Here is an 11482-nt window from a genome sequence, read left to right as displayed (position 1 = left end):
GCACGGAGCAGACTCAAATTGAAGTTCCCCTCACCTCCCACAGGACAGATGGGAAAACTGAGGACGCAGAGGTGAAGGGGTGTGCTTGAGGCCCCACAGGAAGGGAGAGGCACAGCCTGGAGTCTTCTGCTTCCATGTGGTGAGAGGTTGGGCTGGACTAGTTTTGAGATCAGAGGTGAGAGGTCCTGGGGTCCTCTTCCCTGAGGACTAGAGAGAACTCTTTCCCCCAGACCCCTTTTGGAGCTCAGCCTACAAACCAAGGCGTGTTGCTGATGTAAGGTGACCTGGGTGTCCTGGCAACATGGGGTTAAACTAGATTGCACACACATGTGCACACATGTGGGCAGCTGTCTACATGGCTCTACAGAGCACTACGTAGCTATACATATACACAACTTACATACATATACATATTCATGTACAGATCTTGCTAAGTTTGCAGTAGAAAAAATGCAAGACTCTCAGGGCCCTGGCCCCCTTTCATCCCAAGGACTCAGGTAACTGAGACGGAGGTTCCTCAGGAATAGGGCCAAGGTTAGCCCTTGCAGGGTATGAGATGATCCCCCAAGGAAGTGGGGTTTCAAGCTCATGCTCAGGGCTAGGTGGTGGCTGTTGCCCTAAAACAAATACAAGGACAGGTCTGTTTTAGGACCCCCAAACATGGATCATCCCACCCCTGCCAAGCCCCAGGCCCCTCCTGCCTTCCTCTGGCATCTGCGTTTGGGCCCTGCTTGCTCCCCTCCCCCCTCCCTCTGGTGCTGAGTATTAAAATAGTCTATAAAAGCAAGTGACCAAAAATCTATAGCTCTAAGAATACCTGGTTATTTTCTGCTGTCTTTTGTTTTTCTGGTGTGTTTTTTTTTTAAATGGTAATTATTATTGTTATTGGTATCTCTCCTAATCACAGTTAAACCTGAAGGAAGAAAGGAGAAAAAAGAACAGAAAAGAGGGAGGGAGGAGCCCCCCCCCTCATAGATTGGACGGCAGTTTGGAGCGAACGGGCTCAGACCTGGCCCCAGGTTCCCTCTGGGGGGCAGCAGTCAGAGGGGGACCCCCAGAAGAGGCGGCTCTTGCCCCAAACAAAGAAAGAGGGGGTGGCAAAGAACCTGAGGATGTCTTCCGAGGCAGAGTGACGTGCTGGCCTGGGACGGCACCATAGGGCCTCCCGGGAGGACCGAGACCTCCGCTGCCCCCACTGCTGCCCCCAACTCTGGGGAGGAGCGAAAAGGCAGCCACGGACTCCCCAGAGGAGTGTGGGGAGGCTCGGCGGAGAGTCTGTGCCCCGTCCTGGGGTAGGGCGGGCTGAGAGGCTGAGATGAGCTTGAGGTCCTGGGTGAGGCGGCCAGGGGTGAGGGGTGGCGTGCCCCGGCGCTGGGGGACCTGGGGCGGTGGGGGGCTGGATGCAGGTGGCAGGAGCAAGGAGCCGTGGGAACCAGAAGCCCGGGGTGGGGCACTTGGGAAAGTTCTTGGGGGGCCAGGGCTGTGGCCTGGGGGGCTGAGACCTCCTCGAGGGGGAAAGGCGACCGGAGAAGCCCCCCCAGAGGCTCCGGCACTGAAGGACAGCCGCTCTGGCTGCCGTGGGGGTGTCTCTGGCGTGCTCGGTGGGCCAGCTGCCAGACCAGGGGACAGCTCCCCTGGAGGCTGGCCCAGCTGCCCGGGGCTGGCTGACGGGGACCTGGCTGAAGGCGGGGGCGGCAGGACGTGCTCCAGGAGTCCCAGGCCGCCTCGGGCGCTGGACAGCGGGGGCGGGGGCTGGGTAGCCTGCGGGGAGCGGGCGCCCGGCTGCAGCGGGGTGAGCAGGGGCGAGTCGGATGAGGACAGGGAGCCCCCCAGCGCCTTGTGGAAGTGACCAAAGCCGGCGTGCGCCGTGGCGGAGGGCGTGGGGGCCGGGGAGGAGCCGCAGAGCCCGGGGGGCGGCGGGGAGGAGCTGGAGGCGGGCCGCAGCGGGCTCAGTCCCGGGGGCGCGGAGAAGCCGGCCAGCTGCTGGATGTGGAAGGAGGAGGAAGACGGGGTGTCCACTTGCGACGGGCTGCTGGCAGGCGAGGCGGGACCTGGCGCCGCTGACGGGATCAAAGACGGCAGCCGCTTCAGGTGTCTGGGCGTCTGCCCCGCCCCCAGGCCGCCCAGCCCCGAGGCGGGGGTAGGTCGGAAGATGGCCGCAGGCAGGCGTGGGTGGTGGGTCAGGGCAATGGCCACTGAAGTGGTGGCGGCAGCAGCCTGCAGAGGCGCCTGGATCAGCGGGGTCCAGATGACAGGCGTGGGAGTGGGCGTGGCGGCCGCCGCGGCCTGGACGCGGTGAGCGCAGTGGGCCATCTCTCGGTCGTGCTGCACAATCTGCTGGATGATCTCGTTCTCCTGGTAGTTGAAGACGCCCGAGTTGAGGTCGTGCTGGACTTTGTGGAGGAGGATGGAATTCTTCTTGCCTAGACATGGAACAAGAACAGGGGTTCAGGTCAGAGAAGGGGGAGGCCCCGGAGTGGGCTGCGGGGAAGCTGCCCTCCAGCCTGCCCATCAGTCAGCCGGCTGCCAACCAGCCCAGGCCCTCACCGATGCGGTCCAGGCGGTCCAGTGCCACGGTCTCGAAGGCCCGCCTCATCATGGGATACTCCTCCAGCACTTCATTGAAGTTGTCCACGCTCAGTGAGTAGAGACGGCAGTAGGTATCAGCTCTCACGCTGGCTGTTCGCCGACCCCTGGTCAGCAAGCAAATCTCTGCAGGGGACATCAGGAGTGTGTGCGTGTTTAGGGGGCTCCCTGCAAACTCCATGGGGCCTTCTAACCCCAACCCTGACCTGGTTTCCACTACCCGGTACAGAAGCTGGACAGATCCACCAGGACTTACTCCCGGGCTGTGACTCCTGGGCCATCCCATTGTCTCCCCAAATGGGTGTCAACCTGTCTTTCCCATCTTGGGGACCATATCCCTTTCCTGGCTCACTGACATCTACTCCAAGAATGAGCACGAGAAGCAGAAATGCTTGCCATCCCCGCCACACCAACCGATTTCCCTATCCTCTCCTCTCCATGACCACCTCACCTCCAAAATAGGAGCCATCCGCCAGCTTGGTCTCCTTGTTGCCCTTAGTGAGCACACTGACCACGCCATGCTGGATGAAGTACATCTTCTTGCCAATGGTGCCCTCCCGGATGATGTAGTCCCCAGGCTGGAAGACTTCGAAGCGCAACTTGGTCAACATGGATGTCACAAAGTTTGGATCCGCATTGGCAAACAGTGGCATAGAAGCCACCAGCTTCCGGCAGTTAAAGTTGATGATTTCCTGCTCCCAGATTGGGGGTGGGGGTGGGGGAAACACAGAGAAGGAAATGAGGGGAGTCACCAGCCAGGGAAATCTGGCTCCCTTCCCCAGCTGGTGGTGCAGTGCTCACCTCCCGCAGTGGCTCACTGAGCTCCCCCAAGATGCTCTCCTCGTCGAACATCTTGCCCTGATAGCGGTGCTCATAGTAGTCATGGATGCGCTGCCGGGTGTCCGGTGGGAGCTTGTGGAAGGACATGTACTGCTCCACCTGCTTGTACTGAGGCCCGGGAGAGAAAGGGGGTGTCACCTCCAAGCCAGCCAGTCAGTCCACTGCCCGACCTGTCCCCACCTGGCCTCAGGCCTGCTGGGAGTGAGTGTTCTCACAGTCAACCTTGTGGATCCTTTCAGTCGACCATGGCTCCTTGAGATTGAGATTACTGTTGTGGGTTTGGTCACTCTGCACCCCAAGCAATGACCCTGACTCCTAGCGCTGGGGTGAAGGGGCTCCGTCAGAATATCCAGCCCTCTCTGTGTTGATATGGAGATGACTGAGGACAATGGGAGCCCTTCAAAGACCAGTTATGTTACAGAGTATAATTTCCACAAAAAAGGGAGGTTCTATGTTTCCTACCCTGTCTAATGAAGTGTGAAGCTAAACAGCAAGCAGGAGACTTGGAAGAGGCAAGTGGAACAGAAAGATGTGTGAAGAAAGCCTGCTTGCTTCTCGGCTTTGGACATGCATCCAGAGCTTGAGGGATTTGGAGGAGCCACATGGAAGAGAGACAGGTAGAGACACTTAGAAGAGACATTGGTGAGAGAACTTTCATCTTAAACTTATCTGGCCTCTTCACTTTCCTGTGGTTCCCAGAAGGTGGTTACTTAGACTTTTGTGGCCAGCTTATAGGCCTCAGCAGCCCTGCTTTGGGCCAACCTGTTTGGCTGGGCATTTACCCACAAGAGGATGGGTAACTCTGGTGTTTTGTTGGGAAACTACATCCTTTCTCTTCGCTTATCTCTATGCACACTAGCTTATTAAAGTAGTTTAGTTCTAAGTGTGTGCTTTGTCTTTATGTGAAGGATGGCAGAACCCATTTAGAGTGTGCATATGCAAAGATTCTGGGGTGACTTCTCATTCTGCTTGGAATAATCAAGTTTCCTCTGAATCAAGTTTCTCCCTCTTATATGGAAATTACACTGCAGATCAAGAGCCTCGCCCATTGTGGAAGGAGCTATGTCTTAATAGTAGTGACAAGCTGGCCTAGACAGCAGGATCAGGCTGCAGTGTTTGAAGAACTGGAGGCCAACCAAAATGCCTGCCTATCCAATGGCAGGTATTCAAACAAGGCCCTGTTGCAACAAGGTATTTTGTTGAAGAGCAGAAGGTTCCAGTAGGATGGTGGAAGAGTGAAGACACAGGTCTCGCCTCTTCCACATATTTACCACCAAATTATAGATAACTAAAGATAATGGCAGTCCCTGGAGAATGACCTGATGACCAGGTCTGTATCAAGAGGGACTAACATGACAGAGAGGGTAGGAAAACCAGAAATTTAATTGTGCCTGGCATCTTACAAGGCAGCATAACCCAAGAGAAGGAAGGGTAGCTGTGATATAGAGCTTCTCTTACTGTTGACTAAATGGCTCATGCCCACATCAGGGAACCCAGCGGCTGCACTGGAGAGGGTGTGCACAGTTGGTGTGCAAGACAGGGCATCTCCTCTTGTAGAACTATAGGAGCAGGGAGAAGCAGATACCGGCAACAGAATGCCTCACTAGTAGATCAACGCTTGCAAAGGTCAGTGCTGTCCTTCCTGATAGCAACCCAGAAACTGGAGTTGGAGTTTTGTAAAATACCCTGCACCTCTAAACAGGGGAGTCTGAGGACAGTGGACAGTTGGTAACTGCTGATGTGGGATCTTGTATAATGTAGTGATGACTGGCTTGAGTTTGTGGCTCCCGGGAGCAAAAGCTGAAGCCCAAACCCAGAGGGAAGGCTCCTGCATAGTTGTTCCTCCTACAGAAGAGGCACCTTTCCACAATGAAAACTGCTAAGCAAAATGCCTGCCACAGCTCTTCTAGGCAAAGCTGGGAACAATCATGAACTGTGCCTACTGCCAACAACCAGTGCTCAAAGCACCCAGATCCTGGCACCTGGGAGAGTAAGCACTCTGGGCGAGGCTCTATACTGGAAAGACAAGAGAACTAACCCCAGCCGTGACTATATCCCAAAGAGAGGCCCCTCCTGGTGCTGCAGCTTTTGAAAGGATTGAGACGGGCCTTCAGGGAAGGCAGTTATTTGTGGAAGCTACATGCAAACCTTGAGAAACACATACTCCTCATTTGCCTGCAATTAGAAGGAGGACAGTAGCCTGTCCGCAGTGTGAACAAACAGCTCTCAGATCATTCTGTTCTGGCCCATACTCCTGACAAAAAACCACCAAAAAAACCGATTGATCAGAGAAACTGTACACAGAGCTTAGTGCTAGTTGCAAGGCTGAAACAAGCCCATTATTCAAGATGCTTTAACTGAGGAACTGGCCTGAGGAAGGGAGTCACAGAAGATTCCCCAAGCCAACTTGGACACCACAGCACCTCAGGAAGTTTGGTCCTCACTGGCAGTAAACTCCAGGGACCCTGGTGTCCTGGCTCCTATTTCCCACCCCCTGCTGGTACTTGGGTTCTGATCATCTGAACAGGTGCAGAGATGTCTGTGAAGTGATAGATACAAAAGGATCCTGGGTAAACAACCTACAATTATATCCAGCAGTGTGTAAATGTAATACAAGGTCAAGCCACCAAGACAAAAAGAAAAAGCTCTTTATCTCAATCCATAAAAAAGATGAAGATAAGGAGGAACATATCACAGTGTCGGAACAAAAGAAAAAACAAAGAGAGGACACTAAAAGCATTCTCTCAAAAAAAGGGGTCACAATATAAGGGGACACTTATTAGCTGGTGAAAACTTCGCAAGCAATAATGGAATAGTAGGGAATATTTAAATTCCACAAAAGAAAAAAAAAAGATTTCCAACCTAAGACATTTTCTCCAGCAGACTATTATTCAAGACTCAAAGAGAGAGAAGGAGCTTTATAGAAAAACAAAATTTGAAAGAATATATCACTACCATGCTGATCCTGAAATAAATACTAAAGGACTATTACAACAACCCATGTTTCATCTAGAAGTAATAGACACCAAAATTATACAACATGGAGGAGGAGAGTAAAAATATGGACCACTAGAAAAAGCTTGAGAACAAACCACTCAATAGGTCACAAGTATAGATCATCACGCAGAAGCCTCAGTATAATTTGCAAGCAAAAATCTATAGTCATAACACATAAGACAATGGAAATGAACAATAAAACATAAAAGGTAACAAAAAAGACAAACTGAAAATTTTAAAAAATGGCAATAAGTACATACTTTCAATAATCACCGTAGGTGCAGATGGCTTAAATTCATCAATGAAAGAGTACAGAATGGCCTGATAAATCACAAAACAAAATCTAAATCTTCGTTGTTTACAGGAAACTCATCTTACTACAAAAGCTAAGCACAGACTTAAAGTAAAAGACTGGAAGAAAATCCTATAAGCAAATGGCAGGTTAAAATAAAAGTCAATAACAGCTTAACTTATATCAGATAATAGATTTCCAGTTAAAAAAGGTGGTAAGAGACAGAAATGGACATTATACAATAATTAAGGGCCTGATGCAATAAAAATAATAACATTTGTAAATACTTAGGTGCCAAATGATTAGCATAAAAATAAATAATGCAATAATTAATAGAATTAAAGAGAGAAATCAACAACACAACAGTAATAAACATTTTAATACCCTGCTTATAGCTATGGATAGATCAGTAAAGCAGAGAATAAATAGAGAAATAATAGCTTTAAATGATGAGCTAGAATAGATAGGCTTAATATCTACAGAACATTCTATCCCAAAACTCAATTTATATGTTTTTTCTCAAGAGCACATGGAAAATTCTTCAGAATAGACCAAATGTTGAGACACAAGACAACTGTCAATAAACTCATGAAGGCTGAAATCATACTGCATTCTTGCTAAACATAATACCATATTGCTAGAAATCAACTGAAAAAAAAACCTGGAAAAAATTCTCAAACACATGGAGATTAAACAACATTCTGCTTTACTGGGCTACAATAATTGCTGGGCTACAAATGAAATTAATACAGAAATTAAAATACCTGAACACCTAGGAAAATGAGAACACAAGCTTTGAGAATGTGTGGAAAACAATTTTAAGAAGGAAAAAAAATTGCAATAGATGCCTACATTAAGAAACAAGAAAAATCCCAAATAAACAAGTTAACATTACAACTAAAGCAACTTTAAAAAGAACAAACAAAATCAAAAGTTAATAAAATCAAATAATAAAAACTACAGCAGAAATAAATAAAATAGATAGTAAAGGCCATAGAAGAGATGAATGAAAATAAAGTTGGTTCTTCAAGAAGATAAAATCACTAAATCTTTAGCTAGGCAAAGAAGGAAAACTTTAATAAATAGAATTAACTTTGAAAGAGAAGAAATTACTACAGACACAATAGGGATACAAAATTATCATTAGAAGTAACTATGAACAACTATTATGTATGTGCTAAAAATTCAATAATCTTGAAGATATGGATACATTTTTAGGGAAAAAAAGTTAATCAATGCTAAACCAGGAAGAAACAGCAAAACTGAATAGACCAGTCCCAGTTATGGGAATTGAAATACTAATCAAAAATCTCCCCCAAAACAAAAGCCCTGGACCAGACTGCTTTATATGTAAAGTTTTATCTAAACTTCAAAGAACTTATACCTATTTTACTGAAACACTTGAAAATTATTCATGAGGGACTACTACTACTGTCTAACACAGTCTAAGATGTCAACATTACACTAATTATCAAAACCAAGCAAAGATATAACAAAAATGAAAACTATAGGCTAATAGTTTTGATGAATATTGATGTGAAAATTTTTAACAAAATAGTAAATGGAATTTCAGCAATACCCTATAAGAATCATATGTCATAATCAAGTGGATTATCCCAGGGATACAAAGATGCAAAGTAATTAATGAGTACACTGTATCAACAAAAGAAAGAAAAACCATATGATATCAACAGAAGAGAAGAAAGCATTTGACAAGATACATCATCCATCTATTATAAAACCTCTAAACATGTGGGCCCTCCCTGGTGGCGCAGCGGGTTAAAGCACTGCACTAAGAAGCTTAAGCCACTTCCGCATGAGTTCGATTCCCGCCTGCCCCGGAGGTGACCACATGGTGCGGCAGACCTCTCCTGACCCGCCCGCTGCTCCCCTCAGCAGTGTACTTCGTCGATCTGCCTGTTCTGCTCCCCACTCTGTCTCTGGTGAAGCCTCTCACCCTCTACATCTCTGGCCTGTACCCCAGTTCTATATGAATAAATAAATAAATAAATCTTTAAAAAAAAAAAACCTCTAAACATGAATGGACAGAAAGAAACTACTTAAACATAATAAAGGTCATGTATCACAAAACTAGAGTCAATATAATACTTAATGGTAAACAATTGAGAATTTTTCCTCTAAGATCAGGAAAAAGGCAAAGATTCCACTGCTACTACTTCCATTTAATACATTATTAGAGATTTTTAGATAGAATAATCAGACAACCAGAGGAAAGGAATTCAGAGTAGAAAAGAATTAAAATTATCATTATTTTCAGATAATATTATCTATGTGTGTGTATACATATATACATACATACATGCATGCCTAAAGTTTCACTGAAAACCTACCAGGAACAATAAGTCACTGAGTAAATTAGGAAGTTACAAAATTAACACACAAAAGTCTGTTTCATTTTATATATAATGAATGAGAAGAAGAAATTCTTTTTATAATCATATCAAAAGACATATCTATAAATTAGCTCAACTAAAGAGGTGAAGTATTTATAGAATGAAAACTATGGACACTATTAAAAAGTATAGAATAAGATGTAAAAAGAAAGATACTCCATGTTCATGGATGGGGAGAATTAATATAGTAAAAATGACTACTGTGCTAAAATCAATATATCAATTTAATTGACCTATAATATAATGGGGAAAGTCTCCATTAAAATTCCAATATAGTCTTCAATAGAACAAACAGAACTAACATTTTTATGGAACCATAAAAGATCCTGAATAGCTGAATTAACTCTGAGAGGGGGAAAAAAGAGGCACATTAACTTGATTTTTAAATTGTGTTATAAAGAAACAAAAATTTAAACAAAATGGTATTAGAATAAAAATAGACACATGGACAGAATCGAAAGCATAGAAATAAATTTACACATACATCAATACCTAATTTAATAAAGTCTCTTTATCAAATGATATTGGGAAAATTGGACAACCACATGTAAAATGATGAATTTGGATCACTTTTTAATTCCACATACAAAATAAATTTAAATGGATGAAGACTTAGGTAGAAGATCCACAACAATAAAATATATAGAAGAAAGCACTGGCAACATGTTTCACGACATCAAGTATAGAGATCTCTCTGGGCATTCAACAACTACAACAAGGGAAATAAAAACAAAAATAAACAATTGGAATAACTTCAAATTAATAAGCTTTTACATTTTGAAAGAACATTTGAGCAGATTAATAAAATATCTACTGAGTGCAAGAAGATATTCACACATCACACAACCAAAATCCAAGGTATATAAAGAACTCATCCAACTTAACAACAAAGCAACATGCAACCCAAATAAAAATTAGCAGCAGATCTCATCAGAGAATTTTCCAAAGAGGATACATATGTCAGCAAATATATGAAAAAATTCTCATTATAATGAGAATGAGGGAAATGTCAGTCAAAACCACAGTGAGAGATTATATCACACTTGTGCAAATGTCATATATCAAAAAGACTCCCAACATCAAGTTTTGGAGAGGATATGGAGAAAGAGGAACCACAAAATATTGTTGGTAGGGATATAAAATTGGTACAGCCATTTTGGAAAGTGTTCTGGGCTTATCTTAAAATGCTAAAAATGGAAACATATATGATCCAGCAATCCCACTGTAATCTATCCAAGGAACATGAGATCTACAACTTGAAGAACTGCGTGCTTCGAAGTCTTCCTTGCAGCGTGACTTACAATAGCTAGGACATGGGCACCTGAGTGTCCACTGATAAAGGACTGGAGAAAGAAGATGTGGTCTCCAATTTTCCCAAAGCCATTTGCTAGAGAAGCTCCTTTCTTTATTAAATCGGGTACTGATATGTGTGTGTAGACTTACACATTGGGATAATATCGTCATAAGGGGAGATGACATGCTATCATTGACAGCAAATTGTAAGGAATTTGAAGGAATTATGTGAGGCAAAGTAAGTCAGAAAGTTAAAGGCAAATGTTGGATGGTTTCACATTTTTGAGTAATCTAAACAAACAAAACAAGTGAACTGACAAAGCAAAATGACTGTAAATCAGTGGACACTGACAATGAAACTGAGGTTTCAGAGGTTAAGAAGGTGGGGTGAGCAAGGAGTATAAAGAATTGTGGGGGGGGATAAAAATTGAAAATGGAAAGAAAAGGAAGAGAAGGGGAAGGTGAACGGATGGAGACACAGGGCACAGAGATGCCAATGGACAGCTCAGGCTGGGAAAGAATTGTCCTAAACTTCTTTCAACCCAACTGGTCTCTGTCTGTCTTAGATATGCCTGAACCCAGGGAACAGTAACTTCCTGGCTGGCAGCTACTGTGCAGGGACAGCCAGAAGAAGAAATTTAGAAAAATTCCTCATGCATATAGACTCAACAGGGGTAGTGAGGCAGGGTCTGGTGACATGGCAGAGGTGGTTGTTCAAGGGAAGTACACATATAAGAGATTGCTGGGTAAACAGAAAGACTCAGCTAAAGATGAAAATAAAGACAAGTCTTAAATGAAAAGCCAGGTTGACTCTGCCCTGGAATAAACCCTAGCTCTTTCTAAAATAATCCCTGATTGTGTCCCATAGCCCTCACCCTGCTCACACACTGAGCCCTGACCCTACTCACACACTGAGCCCTGAGCTGTTCACACACTGAACCCTGAGCCTGTCCACACACTTAGCCCTGACCCTGATGACATACTGAGCCCCGATCCTGCTCACACACTGAACCCTGAGACTGTCCGCACACTTAGCCCTGACCCTGATGACATACTGAGC

At 45.3% G+C, this 11482-nt stretch overlaps 1 protein-coding gene across 1 annotated transcript in view; it reads right to left on the bottom strand.

The window, feature by feature from the left end:
* Window positions 1-969: 969 nt before the first annotated feature.
* The window catches only part of HCN4 (hyperpolarization activated cyclic nucleotide gated potassium channel 4), a 47511-nt gene continuing 36998 nt past the window's right edge, over window positions 970-11482 (bottom strand). The window contains exons 5-8 of the mRNA XM_004687607.2: window positions 3388-3534; window positions 3038-3278; window positions 2548-2712; window positions 970-2423 (exon numbers count right to left, since the gene is read on the bottom strand). Of these exons, the coding sequence (XP_004687664.1) occupies window positions 970-2423; window positions 2548-2712; window positions 3038-3278; window positions 3388-3534 (2007 nt within the window). The remainder of the gene's footprint in view (window positions 2424-2547; window positions 2713-3037; window positions 3279-3387; window positions 3535-11482) is intronic.

The sequence above is a fragment of the Condylura cristata genome, unplaced genomic scaffold (assembly GCF_000260355.1).
Source record: "Condylura cristata isolate star-nosed mole 26May11 unplaced genomic scaffold, ConCri1.0 scaffold00023, whole genome shotgun sequence".
NCBI lineage: Eukaryota > Metazoa > Chordata > Mammalia > Eulipotyphla > Talpidae > Condylura > Condylura cristata.
Note: the sequence above shows the minus strand (reverse complement) of the source record. Positions and strands in the feature narration are given on the sequence as shown.